Raw genomic sequence first — 27,569 nt, 5'->3', positions numbered from 1 at the left:
AGCAAAGAGTTAACGTGACTGAGGAAATCCTATCTGGTTGGTCACACTGAGAAATGCGATTATACTGCCTCAGTTTATCACGGGCGGGCAAGCGGACGGTCTGCGCACAATGCGATCCTTCTCATAGAGAAAGCTTATTCTGCACGGTTACGGACGATTCCGCTGATCTCAAAACTAAACGAGCAAAATAGAGAAGCCATTATTATTGCTAGGACAGAACTGATGTTTTCAGCAGGATTTCGCCTGCCCCTGACAGAACCCACACTGGGCCGGGAACACGCTTTGAGAACGGACTGCAGTTCGGCGTCCAGCAGGTGAATGGCCAGGTGCTCGTTCACGTGTGACGGATCCTCTGGCTGCTGGCCGTCTTAACGTGATTAGCGTGCTGTTTTTAAGAACTGTCTCGATCCGCTACTCCTCTTGAATTCAAAGAAGAGACCAATCAGTGCGTCACTGGACCATGAAGCACCACCATCAGTTGTTTAGATGTTTTTGGCGAACTCTCGTCACTCTTCTTCTGTTTGAAGGCACCCCTTTCATGATGTTTAGGGGGTCCCTCACTCTGACCCTAAACAGGGATGACAGCAGTTTCACACTGCAGCAGGACACGCGGATAACTCACTCCTCTCACAGTGGTATGGAATAGCTACTCCGCTTTAAATATTGCACTGAAGAAATGTGTTGCATCAAAAATTGCGTCCAAGCAGTTAATAGTTAATTTAGAGGTTTTTGTGATGCACAGATAGCGCTCTATTCTATGATTGTATTGCACACTGAGTGTGTCATCATTACAATGTGTCCAATGTGTTAAATTTAGAATTGATCAAACATATCTACACAAAAGGATCTTTAAATGATTAATATTCTTCACACTGATCTTAGCAGGCTATACTCTACAGGCTTTCAGTTTATTCACTATTGTTAAAAAGTACAGAGGGTGAAGAAACATTAAGAAAGAAAGATTTACATTTATGCATACTATAGACGCTTATATGTGGTTTGCATTCCATTTTATGGGATTCAGCGCATGACTTTGGTGTTGTTAGTGCCATGCTCTAGTGTTTGACCCATCACAGTCTAGAGAAACACAGAGGACAGCTCAGCTATTTTAGTTAGTCTAGATAAGTCACAGGCTCTGTTATTTAAGAGCCTGCTCAGAAGACTGTCATGTACCCACCTAATCACAGACTCAATGTTTGTAAACTGTTTAGAGTATAATGTAGGACTGTTGATTTTTGAAAACAATTGCAAACTTCAATCTGGGCTGCTGGAGAGGAAGCTCATTCTATAAAAGCCATTCACATCCAAAATACTTGCTCATTCTCGTCAGGATTTCCAATTCTGACTTGTTTCCAAATCATTTGAACAGTTTGTTGAGAATCCTAGAACTATGTTGTCTCAGCAAGTTTGGTCATTTTTGGCTCGTAGTTTTCTGAGGCAGATAGACCGTATGCTTCTGATGGAGTTTAGAGGCCATGCAAACCAGTGCTGTAAATGTGTGTTCCAGCACAGCTGTCAGTCACGGACTAAACAACAGCTGCCCTCAAAACACAGCTCACTCTTTTACTCGCTCATAGTGTGTTCCTTTTAGGAAACCTGCGCATTTGAGGAAAACTGTTCTGAATCTGATTATAACACACAAAAAAAACACCACAAAAATCTCATCAACACAACTTTAATTCTTTGCAAAAGAATAAAAATAAAATGGTGGATTGTTACACGACTGAAAGACAGATGGAACAATATTACTGGTCTGAATTTTTTTTTTTTTTTTTTTTTGGCAATGTTAGCCAAATGAATAACCAGTAATTACCCAAGTATTTGTGTTGCATTGACAAAAATCAAAACACTTTTCTCTGTTTAACAAACTGAACCACCTGTCATTTTGACAAATTTTCAGTAAACAATATGAAATTAATTTGCAGGGGAAACAAGCTTTTGAAATTGTCAACAATCAACTACAATCAACTTGGATGTCAACAATCAACAATCAATTTACATAATTAAACTGAAATTAGTTGAATCTTGTATAACATAGAGTTGAAAATTGCTTAAATTATTTTGATGAGTTAAAGCAATGTAAAACATTTGTTGTCATAACTAATTGATCATATCATTTTTAAGCTATCACAATAAATATAAATAAAATCAGATTTCTTTTGTAAAGGATGAATAGTTATAGACTATAACTAAGTTTTAATAATCATTCTAATGCTGTGAGAATGGTAATGATAATGGTAATAACAAACGAACAATATGGTTGGAATCACTTTCAGAACAATCTTTTTCTAACTGATGAACAATAAAACATTATATACTAAATACTTAAGAGATGCGTAAAGCGCTTTAAATTAACCAGGAAAATGTAAAAAATGTTGCACATGTGGGTGACGTTTCATAGGAAAATAGGAAGTTTATGAACTAAAGTTTATCTCTTTCTACAGTCACAAGTCAGAGAGAGCTAAAGCCTCTAGTGAAGACAAGGCCATTTGCTGTGGTGGATGGAGTTAGGAGAAGCCTGAGTGAAGTCTTACAGGTAGGTTTTTGCTCCGTCTAATTAATAATTAATCACACATGTTAAATTGACTAACATCACATCATAATTCATGCCTGTGTGGATAACATTCCTTGTTACTGGAACTGGTAATAAAGCGTGTGTGTGTGTGTGGACTGAGGAGTGGGGGAATTCAGCAGGACATGACTTCAGTTGCTCTCAGCTGCACAGGAAATGTCCTTCCCCATAATGTTGCCTCTAGTTCCTCTCCTCTCAGATCATACTTTATGTCAGGAAGTGTCCAACTGAATGTGTCAACACACCTACATTCATCCTCCAGGACAGATATGGACACCAAACCCATCCCCCTCTCCTAACCTTTAATTACTCATTCGCTCTCTCATAATTTTTATTCTCTTTGTCACTTCTCTCAACAGTGTGATATAACAAATGATCCCTGGGTTACAAGCTGATTCATTTATTTTGTCATGCACAGTAAAGCAGCTCCTCTGTGCCTGGCTGAATCGCAGAAACCGAGGCAACGATGGTCTGTTTTTAGCATGTTTTCCCATCAAGAGGAAAGGCGGGTGATGGCTTGGGTGTGTGTGCATTTTTATGAATACAGTCTGTTGATTATAATCGGTGTCCTCAAACCATCCACCACCCACTAACTGGAGCTCATCTAAATCAGTACAGCAGTTAGAAAGAGTTTTTATACGGTGATATATTTGACCCTGGATCACAAAACCAGTCACAAGTCGCACGGGTATATTTGTGGCAATAGCCAACAGTATGGGTCAAAATGATCGATTTTTCTTTTATGCCAAAAATCATTCGGATATTAAGTAAAGATCATGTTCCATGAAGATATTTTGTAAATTTCCTACCGTAAATGTATAAACATTTATTTTTGTGAGTGAATGCAGCACAATCTCGAACATAGATGGTCAACTTTAAATGTTTTGATTTTTTTTTGCACCCTCAGATTCCAGATTTTTAAATAATTGTATCTCGGCCAAATATCGTCCTATCCTAACAAACCATACATCAATGGAACGCTTATTTATTGTGATGTATACATCTCAATTGCAAAAAATTGACCCATGTGACTGGTTTTTTGGTCTAGGGTCACTATTGTTTGAGTGCTATTCTATCTCTAATACATTCTACTCACATTTGAATGCAGTTTAACATGTAGTCATATGCCACACAGCTTTATTTACATTCACACACAATGAAAAAATGGTGGTTACTAAGGTTAGGGACCAGGTTCAATTAAAAATGTACTGATACAAAATGATTGAAAGTGAATCTGAAAGTGTTCTCGCCACTACTTTGTAGTGTGAAACATACATTGCTACCAGTGAAGACTGATTCTCGAGCAAATTACTTTAATGAACCCTTTCTTTCAGCCCTTTTAGAAAGTCAGAAACATACTGGTGTGATAAGTAAAGGCCAATTACTGTGTGAAAAACCCTTATGAGTCAGCAGGGGTGAATTTAGTGATTTGGGGGCCCCAGGCAAAATATAGAAATGGGGCAATTACCTGGATCATCCTTGAGGTTCCTTTCTCTGTTGTGATGCTTCCTGCTGCACGACAGTGTCCCATAGTTGTGTCCAATTTTTCTACATTTTTCATGTACATGTTATTATTGCTTTTATTCTTGTTTTAGACCCTGAAATAGCAAGAGTAGGCTATGGTGAAATCACACATGGAACTGTCTGAGCGGTGGGGTGTGGCTTAGACTTGCCATATCATAATTTTCAATATTTAGTTATTGCTTCAGATGCATAATATTTGAATTTGCTACAAGCAGACGATTGTTGTGATGATAAACCGCTTATGCATCCGTGCTAAACTCTCATCTCATATACAAAAAAGCATTTTTAGGGGGTCCCTTGGCTTTCGAAGGCCCAAGGCGGTGCCTACCATTGCCTAATGGTAAGTCCGCCTCTGTGAGTCGTTACGTTTCAGAGAGTCAAAAATATACAGCATGACCAGTGAATTCTTATGAGAATGATGAGCCTCTTATGAGCCGGTTCTTTTTAGCAAATCACCAACACTTACAAATCAGCTGTATCCGTTTCATAATTAATCTGACTCGCTTACTCAACCGCACATCTTTCATGTTATCATGTGCGACTCCATGAACCAAGAACTAATGCTGTAGTTAAAGATATACATTAAACAGTTTGTCAGTGGAATTGTGCAAAAAATAAAGGATAAATCAATGAAATTAACAAACTTATCATTAGAATAATTTTAGAAACATCTAGAAATTAATAATAATAATAACCATATGAGCAGTTAAGGCACATGCAAACAGTGATATCTGGCACAATCCTCATCCTCCACCCTTTCTCCCCTTCCCTTACGCACTCTTTTTTTCTCCACCCTCAGCTAGCCTCAGTAAAAGTACCCCACCCAGCATTCATCTGCTGCTGAGGTCATCGCGCTGCATACTGCATGTGCTCAGGGACATTACCTCAGACAGAAAGAGACGCTTATAAGAGAGGCCAGAGCAGAAGGCAATAACAGAATAGAGGGAAAAAGAGGAAACAGGAGAACAGATTGGCTGAGGCAGAGAGAGAAAAAGAGGGGAAAGAGAGAAGCAGATATGGGTATTCAGGGATGGAGTGGTTAAAGGGATAGTTCACCAAAAAGAAAGAAGAAAATTCTGTAATGATTTACTGTGATTTTGTTTCTTCTGGAGAACACAAAGGGCTCATTTAATGCAATTAGTCTTGAAGAGGACGGATGGTTTAAAGCTTCAAAAAGCACCATAACAGTATCAAAAAAGTGGTCCTGAAATTGTATTTTCCAAGCCTTTTGTATATCTAGATCAGTAAACAGATCATTCATACTGGTTTTATTAAAATATTTGACTCACAAATTAGTCTTTTCTCATGAACATATCAGAAAGAGCTAGGGCAGATATGAAGAGTTCAGATGCAAAAGCCTCTAAGTTAGGGTGACCATATTCCAGGTCATGTCCGGCCGGGATTTCGAGATCGCCCAAAATATCCGCGATTCGGCTTTTGCTTTCTCGTCGCCATTCATTTTGTTTACATGTACACCTTTTGATTCAGTAGTACTGAATTAATTCCGATTGGTTAATCTGAATGTAGTGTTTACATGAACGCTAAACAAGTGATCGGTTGATGTGCGTGTAAGCATTGCTAAGAAAATTCCTGTGTTTTCGTCTCGATCGGGATCCGTGTGAATCAGAATGCATGACCTGCAAAGCTGGCACGTACGTGTCAGTGTCAAATAACGTAATAATGTAAACATAATGAATGGTGACTGTAGAAAGCAAAAGACGAATCCCGGGCATTTTGGGCGATCTCGAAATCCTGGCCAGATATGTCCTGGTTAAACAGGACGTATGGTCACCCTATCTAAGTGCCATCTGAAATCTTCTTCTAGGATGATAATTTTTATCAAGCTTGTATATTTAAGTTCAATAATTTCACTTAAATGACAATTAATAGGTAATCTTCATTGCCATTTTAGTGAAATTACTGAACTTAAATATATGAGCTTGATAAAAATGATCATTCTAGAAGAAAATTTCAAATGACGCTTGGAGGCTTTTGCATCTGAAATCTTCATATCAAGATTTTCAGAAACAAGTTTTTCATGTTCCTCACACAATGACTTCAAAAGACTTAATATGTCTTTTTTTTAAGCTTGAAAACCTGACTTCTCATTCATTGTAATTGTATGGAAAAGGGTCTACAGACTAAATATCTAATTAGTTTTAGTAAAGAAAGGACACGAGATTGGAATGACATAAAGGAGAGTACATCATAACAATAATTCCGAGTCAAATATTCTGGAACACTACTTGAAGCCTTTATGCATAATGCATTATAAAGGTAGGCTTTTCATAATGTACATTGCAATGCATTATATCTTTATATAAATAATTTGTCAATGTAAATAAACAATGTCTCCCTGAAAAAATCAAAATGCCTACCAGTTTTGTGGGTCCTGGCAGCGACCATGCACTCTTTTTCATCTTTGCCTCAGACACTAGTTTGACTTGCCCATGGTTGTTCAGAGACAAGCGATCCACCCATTCCCAGTGAATTGCAGTCTGTTCCCAGGAGTTCATAGTGAAAGCGCTCGCCAGAACCATCTGATAGTAATAAACATATAGCCTACAATAGACGTCTGTGGTTATGAAGGAAACCTGAACAATGCTGGAACAGTATCTGATGGTTGAATGTGGGCTTCGGTTTTTGTGAATAGCCCAGAGGTTCGATCCTGGAAGAAAGTGTGTGTATGTATGGGTGTGTTGTGCAGCTTGGTAAATGACTAGATTTGGGAAAAAGAGTGATGCTCTTGTGATGTCAGTCTCAAGACCTTTTGATGAACCAAACTCCACAGTAGGGGTAAAGCGGTTAAAGGGTTTTTTTTTTAAGAGGTTGGATGAGATCTGAGAGAGCTTTAAGAGGTTTCACATTTTATCTTATGATTATGCAGGATTTGACAAAACTGTCTCGTACTTGAGACAGGAAATCAAAACTATCGCAATTGACTTATTTAATACACATTCCTGGTCTTTTTGTGCATAATTCCTTAGTCCATGTTATATAAGAAAAAGTCTGTCGTCTTAACCTTTCATCAAAATATAATAACTTGCTCCACCTCTGCAGCTTCTCAGCTGACATCACATGTAGACGGAAATGAACGTTAACTAGTAACCGAACACCAACCGGCATTGTTTTAGGCTTGTAGGTGATGCAGCCAAATACTTGCCAACAGTAACTTAATGTCAGTTTACATCAATATAATAAGCTCACTGCAATAATACAGTAGTATGGAAAAGTTTGGGCACCCCTGTACATTTTCATGATTTTCCTTTATAAATCATTGGTTGTCTGGATAAGAAATTTCAGTTAAATATATCATATAGGAGACAAACACAGTGATATTTAAGAAGTGAAATAAAGTTTATATGATTTATGGAAAGTGTGCAAGAATTATTTAAATTAAATTAGGCATGTGCATAAATTTAGGCACCACAAAAGAATAATTAACTCAATATTTTGCATAAATAACAGCCTCTAAACGCTTTCTATAGCTTCCAATTAGAGTCTGGATTCTGGCGGAAGGTATTTTGGACCATTCTTCTTTACAAAACATCTCCAGTTCAGTCAGGTTTGATGGTTTCCGAGCATGGACAGCCCGCTTTAAATCACACCACACATTTTCAATAATATTCAGGTCTGGGGACTGAGATGGCCGTTCCAGAACGTTGTACTTGTTCCTCTGCATGAATGCCTTAGTAGAATTTGAGCAGTGTTTAGGGTCGTTGTCTTGTTGAAAGATCCAGCCCCGGCGCAACTTCAACTTTGTCACTGTTCTGACAAACAGTGTTCTCCAGAATCTGCTGATATTGAGTGAAATCCATGCGACCCTCAACTTTAACAAGATTCCCAGTCCCTGCACTGGCCACACAGCCCCACAGCATGATGGAACCGCCACCAAATTCTACTGTAGGTAGCAAGTGTTTTTCTTGGAATGCTGTGTTCTTTTTCCGCCATGCATAACACCCCTTGTTTTGCCCAAATAACTCTATTTTAGTTTCATCAGTCCACAGCACCTTATTCCAAAATGAAGCTGGCTTGTCCAAATGTGCTTTAGCATACCTCAAGCGACACCGTTTGTGGCATGTGCAGAAAAGAGGCTTTTTCCGCATTACTCGTCCATACAGCATCTCCTTGTGTAAAGTGCGCTGAATAGTTGAACGATGCACAGTGACACCATCTGCAGCAAGATGATGTTGTAGGTCTTTGGAGCTGGTCTGTGGGTTGACTGTGACTGTTCTCACCATCCTGCGCCTCTGCTTATCTGAGATTTTTCTTGGGGCCTTAACTAGAACTGTGCCTCTGGTCTTCCAATTCCTCACAATGTTCCTCACAGTTGAAACTGAGAGCTTAAATCTCTGAGACAGCTTTTTGTATCCTTCCCCTAAACCATGATGTTGAACAATCTTTGTTTTCAGGTCATCTGAGAGTTGTTTTGAGGCTCCCATGTTGCCACTCTTCAGAGAAGATGCAAAGAGGAGAAATACTTACAATTGGCCTCCTTAAATACCCTTTCTCAGGATTGGATTCACCTGTGTATGGAGGTCAAGGGTCACTGAGGTTACCAAACCAATTTTGAGTTCTAATAATTAATGCTAAAGGTATTGAAATCAATAAAATGACAAGGGTGCCTACATTTATGCACATGCCTAATTTATCACAAGCTCACAAGCATCACAAGCTCGTGTCAACATCACAAGCTCTCTATTCAATTACCATTTCGATTCTGATTCATTTGAGTATTTAAGCCTATAATGTGCATATTTATTTTATATATGAAAGAAATTATCAGCTAATTATTACAGAAAGCCTTCTAACTTGGTACATTGCATAAACAGATGTTAGAGTCCAGTTCAATTGCTTTTTTTTATTAAAAGGGAGTTATTTGTTTCTTAAATTGGACTGCATGGTTGCTCTGCATGCTTTTGAGAATTAAGACTTGGACTTCCAGAAAAATAGAGCGAACAGATGTGAGTTTGCTATGAGAGATGCCCGACTTGCTTTGACTGGCAGGGAAAGAGAGCAGCCAGTTAAACCTGTTCTGAATGGTCAGATAGACCTGATTTTATTGGCTGAGAGAAGGAGTGGTCAATAAAGTAAGCTGTTCCCATTAGCACATTGGAGAAAAGCAGGAAACGGTAGCAGAGGTATAACAGGAAGCTGAGTGGCGTTTCACTTTTTCATCTGGCTGCTGAATCTGTGTGCGAGCCAAGGGGATGTGATAGAATGGCAGGAAAAGGTGCTTAGAATAGGAAGTGAGATGAGAGAAAGGCACAGAAAAAGTCTGGAGGAGGGGGAAGTCTGTTTATAGCCCAGTTCACCCTCTAAAATGAAGCTATTTTGTCCTCTCAGAGAACCCATCTTTTCTTCTGGTCATGTGCTGATGCAGTGATTCCAAACCAGCGTGTGTATGGATACTTGGGAAGACGTTACATTGTTAAACCTATAAAACAGATTATATCATTTTAGATCAATAATTTTCATAGCAGAATGTATGTGCTACTTGTATGTCCATTTGTCCACTCAGAATAAATAATGCAATTACATAATTAAGTATGATGATTTGTATTAACTATTAATATGTAATTAATAATCGTTTTTTCAAAGAAGGGATACTTGCCTTTCTGATTTAGGGGCCAAAACATTTATAGAAATAAATAAAAATACTGATGTTCTGCAGGTTTAACATAAAATGTGTTTTCCTTCACAAAGAAAACATGATCTTATCTGGACTGATCTGAATAAAGACATTTGTTTGTAACATTTGCTGAGGTGGAGCAGTAGGACTCATAAATAGGCTCATGAGTTTGTTATATATCTAACAAATACACTATTCAGATAATCTCTTTATAACATGAAATCTCTCTCTCTTTCTCTCTCCAGAATGGTCACCCTGACAGATTGCAGTGTGGTTTACAAGTGGGAAGCAGCTTGTATATGCTGGACCTGGAAAAAAACCAGTAAGTAATTTCCTGCGAGTCTAATTAGCAGCTAATGAAGATAAAATCATAATATATGGACATTTTTTTGCAGAGATCTTTTGCCAAAGCCGCCTAATGTGTTCTACTATCTGCCAAATGGAACTGGGGTATCCATGAAGGAGAGCCTAGTGGTAAGTGGAGTCCTTCATACACATGCACATGGTTATTTCATTGCGCCTTTTGCAATGTTACTCTTATTGAAGCAACTAAATGTACATTTTATCCGTTCCTTTGTCAGACACATTGCTACTATCACGGTTCAGTGCAAGGTTTCCCTCAGTCCCGCGTGGCTCTCAGCTCCTGCTCTGGGTTACGGTAATATTTGCTTTACTTTTTTTTTACTTTTGCAGTCAAATACCTCACTGACCACTTCCTTTGAGAGATTCTACTGAATTATGGTCATTGCTAAACTTTAAACAATGCTGTGGCTTAATTTATTAGTAAACTGTAAGACCAGCTTATATTTCAGAGGTCATGGGGTTGTTAGTTTGCCAGAAGGAGCATGAAAGAGAGTGTGAAAGCAATGGGGGAAATATGAGAAGGGAATCTGTATATTTTAACAGATTATCATTGACTGTTGACCTTAACCAGAATTATTAGTACAGATTGTTTATGGGTTTGAGATCAGTTTTGTGATGTTATTATTAGTATCATATTAATGACCAAATTGACCACATACGCTACTGTTCAAAAGTTTGTGGTCGGTAAGAATTTTTTTTTTTTAAAGGGCTGCATTACTGTGATATACAGTAAAATAGTAGCCTAATATTGGGAAATATTACTACAATTCCAAATAAATGTTTTCGATTTTAGTACATTTTGAAGTGTAATTTATTCCTGTGATGCAAAGCTGAATTTTCAGCATCATTACTCCAGTCTTCAGTGTCACATGATCCAGCAGAAATCATTCTAATATGCTGATTTGCTGCTCAAGAAACATTTCTTATTATTATCAATATTGAAAACAGTTGTGCTGCTTAATATTTATGTAAATCCGGTGATATGTTTTTAAAAAGGATCCTTTGATGAAGAAAGTTCAGTAAAAACAACATTTATTTTAAATAGAAATCTTTTGTGGCAATTTTAAGTTTTACTGTGACTTCTGGTCAATTTAATGCATCATTTATTTATTTTTATTTATTGAACTGCAATGCATTTATAGCCCATACATCTAATTTGAGTATACATTTATCATATGTTTGTATCAAAAGTGTGTATGAGCATCATGTTCAGTCTGTGTTAGTCAGTATAATGACACTTCTTTTTCTCTCCACAGGGGAGTGATAGTCATTAACGCCACACTGAGCTTTGAGCTACATCCTGAGGAAGAAGAGCATGGAAAAGATGAGGAAGGGAGTGGAGAAAAGGAAGGAATGCTACTACACGTGATCTACCCGACAAACTCGCAAACATCTGAGTCTAGAGACTGTGGACTGTCACACACCTCTATTCCTCCCATTCAGATCATCCCACACACACACAGGGTGAGCATGTGAGCTGTGTGCATATGTGTATTTATAGGTATGCATATTTATCTGATTGTTCTCATGATCCATTTCTGCATTTGCGTGACAGAGTAAGAGAGACATTCTTTCAGAGACCAAATATATTGAGCTGGTGTTGGTGGCGGATCATAAGGAGGTAAGAGAGTAGAGGAATCTCTTTTGCACACACACACACACAGACACACACACACACACACACACACACGTCTGGTTCACTATCTTTGTGGGGACTCTCCATAGACTTAATGGTTTTTATACTGTACAAACTGTATATTCTATCTCCTTACACTAACCCTACCCCTAAACCTACCCATCACAGAAAACTTTCTGCATTTCCCCCAAAAAATCATTTTGTATGATTTATAAGCTTGTTTACCCATGGGGACCTCAATTTAGGTCCCCACTGTGACACGAGTCCCCATGAGTCTTGTGTGCATTCAGGTTGAAGTCCCCACTGCGATAGAAAAACAGGTACACACACACACACACACACACACACAGTCATAAGACACTTACGCCCTCTACTGGTGAATATACTGCATCACATCTACTCTTAATTGGTTACCTTTCATATATCTGAATATTGAAGACTTCAGTTTTGAATCTGTTTCTATTCTTTTTCTGTGTCTTCCTCACAGTATATGAATTATCACAAGAATAATAAAACCATGATTTACCGCATGTTGGATGTGGCAAACCAAGTAGACTGGGTGAGTTTAAATCTAATTATGTATTATATATGTACTCTGGCATTCAGATGTTTGTGTTGGGTAATATCTTTTTATGTTTTTGAAAGAAGTCTCTAATGCTCACCAAGGCTACTGTACATTCATTTGATTTAAAAAATAAATAAAAATACAACGGTAATTTTGTTGAATAAAAAAATAATAATTAAAAGCTGAATTTTCATCAGCCATTACTCCAGTCTTCAGTGTCACATGATCCATCAGAAATCATTATAATATGCTGATTTAGTGCTCAAGAATGTCTTATCAAATGATGAAACCAGTTGTGCTGCTTAATATTATCATTCGTTAATGAATAGAAAGTGAACTAACTATTTGAAATTGAAATGTTTTGTAACATTATAAGAATATAATTTTTTTACTGTCACTTTTGATCAATTTAATATTCCTTTGCTGAATGAAAGTATTAATTTTGCTGTAAAAAAAATCATACTGACCCTAAACTTTTGAACAGTAGTGTAAATATCAAAGAATGCATTCAGAGCAGTACACTGCGTTGTAAACCTGGAAATAAACACCAATACATTACATTACATTAATTACATTACATAACATATTACATAAACACCAATTTCCAATACATTCAGAAAGTTTTAGAATTTTAAAAAAATGTTTATGATATAAGGTGAATAAGAAATGTTTCAGATCTAGATCACTAAATCACTAATTGAGTAAGCAAATTTGTTGACATTGATCACGTGACTCTTTGTACAGACGTTAAATGTGCCTGCTTCCAATAAAGCACTTCAATTCTCAAATGATACTGGAGAACATGATCCTCAGCTTTTACACAAGCTTGTGGAGTCCAGCTTGAGTCCTGCTCATAAAGTATTTATATTGAGAAAAAATGTAATTAGAAAAATGCTAAATAGAAGGATTTCCACTAGTGGTCTTTTCGAATTTCACTATAACAGTGTTACTTTAGTATTATTTATTAACCCCTTAAACCTTACCCAGGTTTAGAAACTAAGCTTCAATGCATCTAACCATTTTTGATCAACTCTTAACAGGTGCTGAGTAGTCTCTCTAAAACGGAGTGTACCGTCCACGGGCGCCACCTAGCTACGAAAAAATGAATAATCATATTTTTCCAAAACTACTACCTTGATCAACACAAAATAGGTGTCATTTGAAATCTTAGAGTCTGAACTTTACAATGAATGTAGCCAATTTGATTAACTCCTAAGCAGTGCTGAGTTATTAGCTGATAAATAGAAATACTAATACATACTCAATGTATGAAATACTTTTTTGTACTATGTACTGCAATGTGTCCAAAAATCATACAGCTCATGAAACATGCACAGATCGCACAGCATTATTTACAGCAGATTCTTACAATTATAATGAGCCCAAAATCAACATAATCCATTGTGTTAATCACAAAATATTCCTCATGGAGAAACAATAATAAAAAAAGAAGCTTATTAGGGGGCTTCAAGGGCTAAACAAAAAGGCTGTCTTGGTTCTAAATGCTGTAACTTTTGATTACTTTATGTATATATTTTGTAGTTTCTTAGCATGAGAATGTCCAAATGTCATGTAATTTCTTTTTTATAAAGTGTTTTTAAAACGAGTCCTACCTTTTGACTCTCCTTGCTAAGGTTTTGGAGTTATGAGTCTTTAATTTTACCTATGTCACACACAAAAAAACACAACTCTAAAAATGCCTTCAGGGCTTAAGGGGTTACCTATTAGAAGTTATTCATATTTTGAATTAACCTTTAATTTTATATTTTATATTTTGAGTTTTAATTGTAATTAAAAAAATGTTTATCTCATTGTGCTTTTGTCATTTTTATTATTTTTAGTTTAGTTATATTTACCTTTAATTTATTGTTTTAACTTTATTTTAGCTTTAATTTAATTATTAAGTTTTAGTCATTTTAGTACTTACACTTAAAGTTTTTTTTAGTTGCCAAAGCAACGTTTTTCATCTGATATTAATATTTTATTTTATTTCAGCATTATTTCAATTGAAGAAAACAATTCCCTTTAGATAAGGTTCACTTCGCATTGCGTCAGTTACTGATGTGAATGGGAGAAAACCCATTGATTCATGGTTCAGACATTGGTTCATGTCTGAGCACACACAAATGGCATTCCAGCCCACCAAAACAGGCAGGCCGACTGCTTATATAGCCTTAGCCTCTGTCTAAATCTCTGCCTGGCCCTCTGTCTCAGTTCTACAGGCCGCTGAATGTACGTGTGGCTCTGCTGGGTTTGGAGATCTGGAGTGACCAGGACAAGATTCAAGTGGATAAAAGTCCCACTGAAACTCTAAACCGCTTCCTGGATTGGAGGACCAGGGAGCTACTACCACGACTGCGGCATGACAATGCACAGCTGATCATGTAGGTCGAGATTCCCAGAAATATGTGCACAGTATGAACGGGTATTAATAGACAAGGAAATAATTCAGAATTGTGATATGTGCTTATATATGTCAGGGGTGAGCCATTTGATGGGACGACAGTCGGCATGGCGTCTCAGTCCTCCATGTGCTCAAAGGATCGGTCAGGAGGAGTGAATGTGGTGAGAGAAGTCGTTCATTTAATGTTGGTCTTTATGCAATAAGTTAGATCTTGTTCTAGTATTCACCTGTGTTTCCTGTACTGTAGGATCACCTTGTGAGTGTGTTAGGTGTGGCATCAACGGTGGCTCATGAGTTGGGTCACAACCTGGGTATGAGTCACGATACGGCCGACAGGCGCTGCCAGTGCCAGAACGAGCCTCGGCTTGGGGGCTGCATCATGGAGCCCTCCACTGGGTGAGTGAAAAAATGTGTGTCTGTGATTTTATATTATATCGCTAGTGATAAATCATGCAGTATGAAATAAATGCTCCCATGTGCAGGTTTATGCCCGGTCAGCTCTTTAGCAGCTGCAGCGAACGGGATCTCTCTCTCAGTCTACTGCACGGTGGCGGTATGTGTCTGTTTAATGTGCCTCAGCCAGAGAGCCTTCTGGGAGGTCCGCGCTGCGGGAACCTGTATGTGGAGAAAGGAGAGGAGTGTGACTGCGGCCTGCTGGATGTAAGAAACCGCTTCCTGCCTATTGGTTCCTGGTTCTGCTTCATTTACCGGTGACTTATGACAAAGTGCATGTGACAACCTAAAGGAATATTTCATCTAAAAATGAACATTTACTTACTTTTATATTTTTCCAAACCTGCATGTCTTTTTTTCTTCTGTGGAACACAAATATGACATTATTGTTTCAGAGCAGAAAGAAAGTCATAAAGGTTTGAGTAAATAATTGTAAAAAAAGCTCTTTAAGCTGACAGCAAACATTACAGGCACAAATAATAAATCATCAGATGGGTTTAAATAATCGCGATTCTATCTTCTACCGATTCACAAATCTCAAAAATCTAATTTTGAATGTTTTCAGAGCAAAAATGGCAGAACTGTACGAATTTATTGTACAGTAAGAGTTTTACATAAAAGATGATGATAATGCATTTAATAAGTTTAGAAAAATATTGAGACTCCCACCGCACGTTATCATCCAGAAATGAAAGACGCGGAAAAAACGGAGAAGTTTTACTACATTATACCAAAATCAAGAGTAGTGACCCCAAGATTTGAATTAAATCAAATCAATAGATTTCAAATGATTCCCAGCCCTAATCTATAGGATTATAATTTATAGGATTTTGAAACAATAAAATGTTGTAATATGCTCTTCACCTCTGTAATCTGCTTTCCATTTGTGTCTGTTCAGGAATGCAACGATCCTTGCTGCAATGCCAGCACATGTAAACTGGTTTCCGGGGCCCAGTGCTCTTCTGATGGCATCTGCTGTGAGAACTGCAAGGTTTGTAAGTTTGCTTATAAATAATTACTCACTTAGACATGTGCCGCTGATTCTACTCTCTCACTGCATCCCAATCATCTCTTTCCCCATAGTTGCGCGTGGCCGGGTCGGTGTGTCGGGGGCCGTTGGGAGAGTGTGATTTGCCAGAGTACTGCACCGGCACTTCCCCCTACTGTCCTCCCAATGTGTTTCTGCAGAATGGGGAGTCATGCAAGGACGGTTCCTCCTACTGCTACAGCGGCGTGTGTGCCAGTCTGGACGAGCAGTGCCAAATGCTCTGGGGACCGAGTGAGTGTCACACACTCCACAATGATGATTCTGATAATTCTCAACTAGTGTCTAGATTTATTGTGGTTCGTTCTCTGTTCTCTCCGCCCCTCTAAGACTCCACCCACGCTCCACCTATCTGCTTCTCATCTGTGAACAAGCAGGGCAATAAGTACGGAAACTGTGGCCAGATGCCCAACGGATCCTACATCCCCTGTTTGAAAGGGTGAGGACTTGTAGCCTTGATTGAGTTTTTTTTTTTAAGCACAGACATGATCATGATTGTTTCCTAAAATGTTTAGTATCCAGTAGTCTGTTTGTGAAATCTTTTTTGCATTTATTTTATGAGCATAATTACTAACAAATTGTGCAAAAAAACTCTGCAGGAATGTTGTTTAATTACATTGCATTTTATGAAGATATGGCTGTAATCTTTGTTTTAAAATGTGCTCTATTTTGCTAAGGGATGTGCACTGTGGTAGGATCCAGTGTCAGGGTGGAAGTGAACGTCCCCTGCTGGGCTCCAACGCTGAGATTCTGACCACTACAGTCATACTGAACCAGAGTGACTTTACCTGCCGGGGGACCTATTTTAATCTGGGTGATGATGTTTCTGACCCAGCCATGGTGTCCCAGGGGACGACCTGTGGGCCCAACAAGGTGAAAATGTGTACCTTTCTAGGATTGTTAATTTAATACATTTAATACAGATTTAGTGGGTTTAAAAAAAAATTTAAACAATGGGATATTTTTTTTTTGATTTTCTTACACTAGCAATTTATATATATTCATTTTAATTAAGGATCTAAAAGTAACTAAAGAATTGTACATTGTTGCAAACAAATTCTGTTTCAAATAAACGCTGTTCTTTTGTGACACTGAAGACTGGAGTAATGGCTGCTGGAAAATCACCTTTGCCATCACAGAAATAAATTACATTTAAAAAAATATTCAAATACAAGCAATTATTTAAAATTGTAATAATATTTGATAATATTAAATAATATATAGATATCTATTTATGTCCTAGTAAAATTATATATTTTTTAATTCTTTAAAATTGATTAAAAATGTAATTTATCAAATGTTTGATTTATTGTAACATTGTATTCTCAGGCATGTGTGGACCAAAGATGCAGGGACGTGTCCATGTTTGGTGTTGAAGAATGTCGAAGGAAGTGCAATGGCCATGGGGTGAGAAGGGGGAGGGGAGGAGCAGACAAAGAGGGAAGAGTCACTTAAACTTGCAGTTTCACTTTTTCCTTCTCTATTTTGTCTTTGTATATGTAGGTGTGTAACAGTAATAAGAATTGTCACTGTGCTGAGGGCTGGGCTCCCCCTGACTGCAGATACTCTGGAAGCGGAGGCAGTGTGGACAGCGGCCCTGCTCGAGAGCCCAGAGGTACTATACACACACACACTACCACATCGTTACATTGATTACATTGCCGTGCTTGTGTTTAGCCTCATTTTTGTCTGTATACAGATTCAGATCCTGCGCGGGTGGCTCTTCTGGTCATTTTCCTGTTTGTGTTTCCGGTCTCACTGCTGTTTGTCGCACTCCGCTTCCCCCGCTGTCGACGAGGTCTTGTTTACCTCGGCCACACCCCCTTCAGCAAGACCCGACAGAGCCGGTGAGACTGATCAAAAGACACAGGGACAGAGAGATGACATACATTATTGATGCAATTTATCTCACTTTACTGTGTACGCCCGAAATGATTAATTGAGGGTCAATATCATGAGATATAATAATTATAATAATTTATTAAATAGTACATTAAAAATTCAATTTATTTTCAAATTTGTCTTGATCTTTTGACATATAAGAGGTCTCATTACCATTAAATCATCCTGCAAGTTACAGAGCTTAAAACATCCTAGTCATTATAAACAGGGATTTATTTAAATAAGCTCCGGAAATTGTGGGATTTGTGTGGATTGAGGATTATATGTTTGTTAGGAGAATTTGCCTGCAGATAGTTTTGTAAATTAGGCAAAGTGTAATGGAGAGTTTGCAAAGAAGCGTTTGTTTAAAGTTCTGATAGCAGCTGCATTGCAAACCATAAGAGATTTCATAATGCTTTGTCTGTAAATGACGGTCTTATATATATATATATAATGTTTTCAAAAAACATACTCACATGCAATAGCGAGTGGACATTGATACTGTTTCCTATGCAATGACTTTAGCCAATCATAACAGTGGCCGTTTACTGACAAGCCTTAAAGGAGCCGCCCCTTAAAAACGGATCATTACAGAATGAGGGTTGAAAATAACCATTTTTCCACATGTAAATTTGTTTGTTTGTTTTTTGTGCAGAAAACTTTATTAACATTATAAGTGAACGTCAAGGAACATACTGTATACAAAAAAAAATCCATGTCATGACCCCTTTAATATTACTTGATGGTTACACCATAAAAGTCATTATATTAAAACTTTTATTAAAAACTGTATAAAAACAAATGAATCCAACATACATACAATTAGTCCATTTCTAACAATTTGGGTGTTTTAAACTAGATTATAAAAAGATTTTTCCTTTTCTTTGTTGTGGACACTTATTTGTCATTGACCCTTGGAAAAAAATGATCAGACCATCATTGTGTAATTCGATAAACTCACCTCTATCAGCATAGTGTGGTGACATAAAAACAACAGCCAGCCAGAAATGACAACCTGAAGTGTTAATATGAGATAAAAGAGAAGATCCTTCATAAGAATCACAGATCATATGATAAATGATTAATGATAATGTTTTACTGTGTTTTACCCATGATGCAGTGCGGTCTCGGTGTCCTATATTGAATACTGTGTGAAGGAGGAAAACTGGAGGTATCTGTGAATGTTGTGCTTCAGTTTGTTAGCCGTAGCTATACTTGGTTAAACATTAGTTGAACATTGTCCAGCAAGGGCTTTGAATGGCAATGAAAAACTGAATATAAAACTTGGCTTAACATTGGCTGTCATTGACAAGCTCCTCTCTGGTTGTGTGTTGTGGGACTTCCAGAAAATCGTCACAATGAAGAGTTTCTTAAATTTCTTTAACACACCAGAGGTCCGTGTTGCTGGAAGAAAAAATGTTTGTTTAGTCTCAATTGTTAAGTGTCTCCCTGCTAGCTGTCTTTCCCACACAGTTCTCCAGTTCCCTATTACACAACAGTACTGGTGTACTTGAAGTAGATTTATATAGTGAGATAAAATTTATCACCAACAATGTTCTCATCGAGTGTCTAAAAAAATGTATGAATGTGTGTAATATTGTGAATATCTTGTATTTTCCTCACAGAACTCCTGCCATGGAGCTAGCAAATGCTCGAAATGGAGATCAGGTGCAACCGCTCAGGTACCAGTGGCCCCCCCAGAGCGACATCCCTCTCACCCAGGCTATCAGCAAGGTACAGTAAATCTGCTCTACAGAAAAACAGTGCTGCTCCCGAGCATCTGTCCCATTCGATGATACAATTACTGGAGATTGATCTCCTATAATGTGGTGTAGGGTTACTGAGAGTCAGAAGTAGAGAAATTAGCCCCCAGTGAGGGTCACTATGTCCAGAGAGGAAATAATATCCGAGCAAGCTGCTGGTAGCTGGTGATCACACGCAATGAAATGTATTATAGTTGTACTGGTACCAAAAAACATACAGTGGTACCTAAAAAAAATTATTATGATTTAGTGCCGTGTGATGAAGATTTTGATAAACACTACCACTGTAAGTTTGGTGTCAGTCATTTTTTAAATCGTTTTGAAAGTAGTATTTTATGCTCACAAAGGCTGTATTTATATGATAAAAAATACAGTAAATAAAAAGTTACAATTTAAATTACAATTTCAAGTAACTGTTTTGTATTTGAATACATTTTAAAATGTCAGTTATGGCTGTAATGGCAAATCTGAATTTTCAGCAGCCATTACTCCAGTCTTCAGTGTCACATGATCCTTCAGAAATCATTCTAATATGATGATTTGGTGCTCAAGAAACATTTCTTGTTAATATCAATGTTGAAAACAGTTCTTCTGCGTAAAACTAAATAAACTTTTTCTGAATAAAAAGTTCAAAAGAACAGACTTTGAAATTGAAATCTGAAATCAATTGAATGCGTCATTGCTGAATAAAAGTACTGACCAAACTTTTCTATGGAAGTGTAAATTCTGTAATTTATCTATAAATCAAATGAAATAATAGCAAAATTGTTGAACTCAACACTTTAAAACAAAAAGATTTAAACCTCAAAATATTTAACTAATGAACTGGTAAAATAAGTGAATATAAGTTAAATAATATTTGTCATTATTAAATCTATTATATGAATATATTTACAGCCCTTGTCTTATTTCATCTGTTGCCCAAGCCTGTTTAATTGTTGCCTCAGGTACAGATATAGTATCAATGCTGAGATAACAAAGCTAGTTTTATATCAAAGCCAAAATTCTGGATTTGTTCCAGCTCTAGAATGTATGCAGTGGTCCCTTGTGGTAGATTATTAACAGGCACAATAAACATTAAACTTTAAACATTAAAGGCACAATATGTAAGTTTTCGCCGCCGTATGTCGCATTTTCAAAACAAAGGCAAAGCTTGATGACACTATGAAGGAGAGTGGAACGATGGGAGATGTTGTTTTCCCCATCCAGAGATGTATGGAATTCTCGAATCATGTTCACGGATGAGGTAATGAATTAGTTTTTGCATTACCTGTACGTTTGATCACACTATTTTATGTCATAATAATGAATTAGCTGCAAGGAACGTGCAATGTAATGCTATATTAGCCTGTTACTGATATGTAACTATTTGTCAAATGATTTGGTGGGTTAATGCTGCGCAGTTTTACATGTTTAGAACAATCATACTAAAAGTACATTGTATGTACAAGTAATGGCTAAATATTTTTGTGCAACACATACTGTTTTTAATTTCACTGCCATAGACTTGGTCACCAGGCTTGATTAAAAGTGTTACTGACGTACAAAGAAAGTGCAGTATAACTGTATGTGTACAATAATTAATATATATTTGTTTACCTGTCTATTAAAACCATAGACAGTATATAAACTGGACACAGCGACCCCATAGGTTTCAACGGAGACAAGTGAAGTCAATTAGAAGCTCTCACTTCCTGATGGTCGAGCGTACTGCGCAGACTCAAACTGAGCTTGACCAAGTAGATGTGACGTGAGCAACCCCGTCCGTCTTCTAGTAGCTGTGCCAAGAGAAATCTGAATCATTCCCTTCCGAAACTGGCAGAGACGGAGAGTGTGAGTAGGATGTGTCCGTGAGCTAGGAGCAGGAGCAACTTTTGCTAAGTATTCTGATTAATTACTTTGTCATTTTGCCTCCACGTCCCCCCGATTGCGCGAGAGCTTCTCCTCCTGTCCATACGGTAATTTCTCTACTGTGCGACAGAGAGTCGGGTGGTTATGACGCAATCTCTTAGCCTATTTTTACAAAAACTGCATCTACGGGGCCATAACGTAAGATACAAGGTAATGGAGCCTTTTATTCATTTTCGTGTTTCTTTAGAAATAAATAATGGACAAATGGAGTCTTTAAATGCCTCAGATGTAAAGTTATTTGCTGTCAAAGTGACGCCAAAATGAATGGGAGTCAATGGAATGCTAACAGCAGGTGATGGTCCGCTAATCAATGGCGGCGCCCGGGGAAGCTTCAATATTTTATGAAACCCTGCCCCCCTGATTAAAACACACGTGAGAGAGGAGTCTCTGTCATGTCCAAGTTTGTCGTGAAGCTCTCTCCATCTTGAAAACGCCACACTGATATTGATCATTGTTTTATTTCTCCATTTGTCCCAAAGCCTGCTTGCCTCGTTTGATCTATGTTTACTTTTTTGGGATTTTCTGTACTCGCCAATAAATAATCGTGATGCATGATGACTGAATGACACAACAGCGGCGTGCTAGATTCTGTGTCATAGATGTCTCATTAGCGGCTTCTATGTATATATACACAGTGGTTAAAGTGGGATTTGGCAGGTGGAGGAACCCTCAAATTTTGTGTAGGTGCAACAAGGAAAAATTATTCACCGTGGGACAACATATTGAGTATTGTGGTATAGCAATACTTTTTGGGACAAGAGTGTCACTGTGGCACCAAGTATCACAATACTTATTTACTTGATATTTTAATGGTTTTATTTTGGTCCATCTACATCTACACTGATATGATGACGATATAAAAATATATCACACTGTGCAAGTGGTTTTTGGATATTTTATTACAAAAATCCTACATATTGTGCCTTTAAGGAGAACCATTGAAAGGTCAAGCAAACCTACTGAGGGGTGAGACCTACTGAGGGTTACCAAAAGGGGTCTGGTTGACTCTTTCATCGATCCACTGAAAAAGATCTGATGAATGACAAAAAATGCAGTAAAACCAAAGGCCAAATGCTTTTGGTGACTGTTTGTAACACATATTTTGCTCCTCCGTCGAACCTTCCCTGCATGAACTTTTGTTCCTACTCAAACTGCAAAAATATCTTACAGTAACTAGTTAACTGAAGCTCCAGTCTCCTTTGCTTCTGCTGCCATCGTAACAATACCAGGCAATTTTTTCTTGGCTTACTGTTATGCCTAAAACAGCTAACCAACTTTTCTTATTATAACGTGCATGTACTGTAAATGTTCACTCCCTCTCTACTACCCCCTCCACAACACTTTTGTCTTGTTAGGTCCAGCACAGGCCTGCTCCTCCAACTAAACCTCTTCCACCTGATCCTGTCTCTAAACCCGCTCAGGTAAATCTCATCGTGCTCACCAAGCTTGTGAGGAATAGAGACGTATAGAGCTGATCTGGTGGATGTAGCGGTGTGTTATAAATACAAACCATTACTGTTTTATTGCTCTTTCTGGTTCTTCAGTTGGCAGGGCATTGGCCCGCCCCTCCCACCAAACCCCTCCCTCCTGACCCTGCCCCCTCAGAGAGCAAGATGCAGTGCAAGGTAGAGGGAGCACTTGCTGCTGTAGCTGCCATGTTTAACTGTCTGTTATTTTGTCTTGACCCAAAGTGTCTACCTTTAGAAACTCACTCCATGTTCCTAGTCGTGGTCCAAGTCTTTGTGTGGTTTTGCATGTGGAGTTGTACTTGTGTCCCTGTCATTTGGGTTTAACAGTGAGATGTCGGTGTTTTGTGCATGTGGATGGACTGATGGTTCCTCTGGAGTGAATGGAGTGTGTAGAGATCAGACTGAGGGAGAGCATATAATCTGGAAATATTTACTATCACCATAAAGAAAAAAACATCTAATTCACCATAACATACAATCCTAGTACTATTTCTAGTAATAAAATTGAGTTCAGTTGACTTGAATGCTAATGCTTAATATCTTTAGAATAATTATACAAATATATTTTTTTTCCACATTTTTCTCACAACCACAATAGACAGTATCACAATAGACACAATTTACTGTATGTGATACATTAATATTCATTTGTAATTCATCCTGTTTAACTGAATCACTTCTAATACCCATTTTCCGTAGAATAGATACACGATACCAGCTGCGCTTTCTCGCTCTCTCATCTCTCCGACAGCAAGTTGACACAAAAACCCGCATCCCTTTAATCACTCGTTTCCTTTGTTCCGGGTGAATATTGTTGGTGCCCAGCATTGTTGTGCGTATTACACATAATTTTGCTCATTCCGGCAGATTTTGTGCTCCCACCCAAAGTGCGCGCACATACCGTAAAGCCGCCTCTCAGTACTAAATTGAGTCCTTTTGCGCTGCTTATTGCACTTAAACAGTCAAATACACACAAAATAATTTCTAAATGCTGGTCTTGGCAAGTATTCACGTAAACACAGTCAGTTATGTTTTAAGTGAACATCAGGTCTTAAAGTGACGGCAGCCTAATTAACCTGCTGCCAAATTATGAGATGATAATATAAAAAATATCTATATGGTTTTCTCTATAGGTAATATCTATAGTTTTTCCCCATTGTATCGATGTCAAAATTGAGGCCAGTGAAAATTCTGAGTGGCTAGTATCTTTGAGAAAAAAGTTAATGTCAGTCCCTGCACTGTAAAAAATGATATGATCAATAGTTATGACAACATATGTTTTTACATTGCTTTAACTCATCAAAATAAGTTAAGCAATTTTAAACTTTTTTACAAGATTCAACAAATTTTTTTAAGTCAGTTTAATGTAATTTAAGTTGAAATGACTTAAACATTCAAGTTGATTGAACTTTTTTTACAGTGTGTACATTATGCAGAAATACTAAGCATTGTGTACTAGCATTATGTAAGAATAGGTGATAGTGGCAAAACATTATAGTGCTGTAAAGAGGTCTTTGGCCCCCTTCCCTCCCCCCATCAAAATTTATGAGTTTGTATATGCTTTATCTCTCCCAGTCTCTCTGCAAGGTGAAAACTGAAATATGTGAGCAGCATCTTGCTGGAATGAATCAGAGGAATCAGTTGTACAGTGCATGGCCTGTGATTCAGTCCGGTCTCAGATCAATTATTCTTGCGATCAAGGGGAAATCATGATGGAATAGTTTGATTCCCAATGATTTGAAAAATTGTACAACAAGTTAGTCTCACTGAGCACCTGCTTTTCTCTGTCACATGGCTGCATCTGCGACTGTACGTCTAGCCCACAGGAACGCGACCGGCTGCACCAAGCAAGCCCCTCCCTCCTGACCCTGTCCTCTCTACCCGACAGGTATCACCACAGGCGTGTAAAGTGTAGCCCTCTATTAACAACACTAATGTGCTCTTGTATCTAATTATCTCTGAGCAGTGCCATTTTGAACTATAATAAATTGCAAATTTAACCTATAAGACAAAAGTCCATTCTGACTCTGTATCACCTCGTCCTGTTTCAGAACCCTGTTCCTCCCAAACCTCCGGTTCCCAAGAAACCACTGCCTGTGGATCCTTCACCCCACCCTCCTCCATCCCCACTGCTGGGACATTCAGGATCTGCTGCATCTTCGTCATTTTACTCGCGTAACCCTGTGTCAGCTGCTGCTCCTGCCAAGTGAGAGGACTTCATGCTTTTTTCATTTTCATGCAAATGAATAACATTCAACAGGCAATGGAGTAAAACATTGTCTTTGGGAAAAAGTGTAATCTGATAAAAGTCTTATTTATATGTACAGACCTGCTCCTCATCCACCTTTACGGAGACAGCAGTACCACGGGAAACCCCATGCTCCTCACCCAGTATAGTCAGGAAGGAAACACCGGCCTGGCTGCAAATTTCTGGACTGCAGTTCTGGACTTTTTTTCTCAGTATTTTGTCTGGTTTTCCCAAAAATAATATCTGAGTTTCTATAAAACAAGATATATTTGAGAATAAAAATGGCATAAATATTAAGATAATATATATATATATACATTTAAATATAAATAATTTTGTTATATTTAATTAATAGGGTATTTTACTGGGAAACAAGACAAAAACACTGATTAAGAAAAAGATTCGGGACACTAGGTGACGTAGATTTGCACAATTCTATTTGCACTGACCATGAGTGAGGAGTTGCTTCTACAGGGTGAACATTAACATCTGTACAGACCTCTGTTGCTCTGCATCTGGATCAGAACTTCATCTTCGAACTCATTATGAGGCTCATTGGGCCATTGGAGGAATTACAGACTCCAATGAAGGTGAAAGGATATTATAACTCTGAAGACAAAAAAACAACAAAGTGGATATACTGTACATTCCTTTTGTGATTCAGATGCTCAATTCAATGCATGGAAATAGGATATGACGAGATGATGCCTTGAGGAAGGAATCCTGATTTCTTTCTCTGAGATGCTGTATGCATGCTCGATTTGCCTGCCTATAGAAGATCTGATCTTTTCCTACAGAATCTCTTCAGTGCCTAATTAATTTGCCACACATTTCATCAAGGATGGTTCTAATACACTCACACCAAAACTGAAAATCAGAACTCTTCATTTTTATTTAGAGCTGAAAACTCTGGTGTATTACATTCCGTTTAACATCAGCTGGTCTCAGTACAGACATCAGCATTGGACACAAACACACATATGGTCTCTGTAAAGTCTTTATATATATATAAATAGAATGTCTTATATATCGATATCAAGACAACTCAGATTGCAAATTTTGACCGTAAATGCTGCTGCAGGGACAAAGCTGGCTGATTGGAAGATGAAGATCACCTTTTCGATCAAAGCACTGAAGAAGGTATATGAAGATATTTAAGTGTATTTTGAAATATGCAGTATTTTTAATGCAATAAACATGGGATCTATTTTTACAGTTGAATGCCGATTTGATTGTCTTAATTCCCGTATTTATCCAGAACTGTCATCCTTTATTTATGCCGCTTCATCACAGAGGTTATGACCGTATGAACGTTTGCTAGCTACCAACATTAAGATGTAAAATAACATCTCAGAGATGTGACAGCACATCCTTTTATGGTGTTGCTTTAGGTGAGTGTGGGCCATATAAAGTTAATTATTGTGATGATAATGTATTGATGCTCCTCAGTGTGTTTAGGGTCATTGTGAATTTAATTTTGAAAAGAACATTTTTAAGAAAGAATTAAGTTTTGTAAATCTATATCAATATGCCATTTGGTAGTAACACAAGTTTTGTGTTGTGACGACAACCTGATATGGTAAAAAGCATCAAACCTGGACAATAATCATGACAAATTATGCTTAGTAATGTCACCTTTGCCACTATTGAGTTTTATTGCATGTTATGTAACTGGAACACGTGGTACTATATTCACACATACAACTCGCATGAACTTCCTTGTATCTGACCAAAAAAGGGATTTGAAATTACCACTCAGACGGTTTCAGTCCGGTTTCTAACCACGCAAAATAGCTTTTAGTTTGTATTTTGGTTTTTTTTTTTTTTTTACTTTGAGTGACCAAAGTGAACTCATGACCCATCTCAGCAATAACCAATAAAGCCATCTTCATATCATTTATTTCAAAAGCAATGGCTTGAAAATGTAAATAATAATAAAATAAATAAACAGAAAATGTTTTTTCTTCTTTTTCAATAAATGGACAGACAAGGGAGGTGAAATTGTTTAATTACAAAATTTTAGATCAAATTTATAAAATTAAATGAATTTTGTGTAATGAGGAAATCCATTTGGTAACAAGATTTTGGGACACAAATGTTTTG

At 37.6% G+C, this 27,569-nt stretch overlaps 1 protein-coding gene across 2 annotated transcripts; it reads left to right on the top strand.

Moving 5' to 3' along the window:
* On the top strand, positions 1-25,752 carry adam15 (ADAM metallopeptidase domain 15). 2 transcript variants are annotated; one of them, XM_084385039.1, is made up of 25 exons: positions 1-635; positions 2,445-2,536; positions 9,974-10,050; positions 10,124-10,202; positions 10,310-10,386; positions 11,348-11,555; positions 11,647-11,712; positions 12,215-12,286; positions 14,507-14,676; positions 14,773-14,857; positions 14,944-15,092; positions 15,179-15,356; positions 16,048-16,140; positions 16,233-16,428; positions 16,525-16,633; positions 16,872-17,067; positions 17,524-17,601; positions 17,698-17,809; positions 17,894-18,041; positions 19,701-19,809; positions 23,105-23,170; positions 23,294-23,374; positions 25,038-25,106; positions 25,270-25,424; positions 25,546-25,752. In XM_084385039.1, exons 1-25 carry the CDS (start codon positions 461-463, stop codon positions 25,613-25,615), a joined length of 2,910 nt encoding a protein of 969 aa, XP_084241165.1. In that variant the 5' UTR covers positions 1-460; the 3' UTR covers positions 25,616-25,752. The 2 variants fall into 2 exon arrangements, with proteins under 2 accessions (XP_084241165.1, XP_084241166.1); XM_084385040.1 differs by lacking the exons at positions 23,105-23,170; positions 23,294-23,374; positions 25,038-25,106.
* Positions 25,753-27,569: the final 1,817 nt, after the last annotated feature.

This window comes from Rutilus rutilus (assembly GCF_951802725.1).
Source record: "Rutilus rutilus genome assembly, chromosome: 17".
NCBI lineage: Eukaryota > Metazoa > Chordata > Actinopteri > Cypriniformes > Leuciscidae > Rutilus > Rutilus rutilus.
The sequence above is the reverse complement of the archived record's forward strand: the minus strand, read 5'-3'. Positions and strand labels throughout refer to the sequence as shown.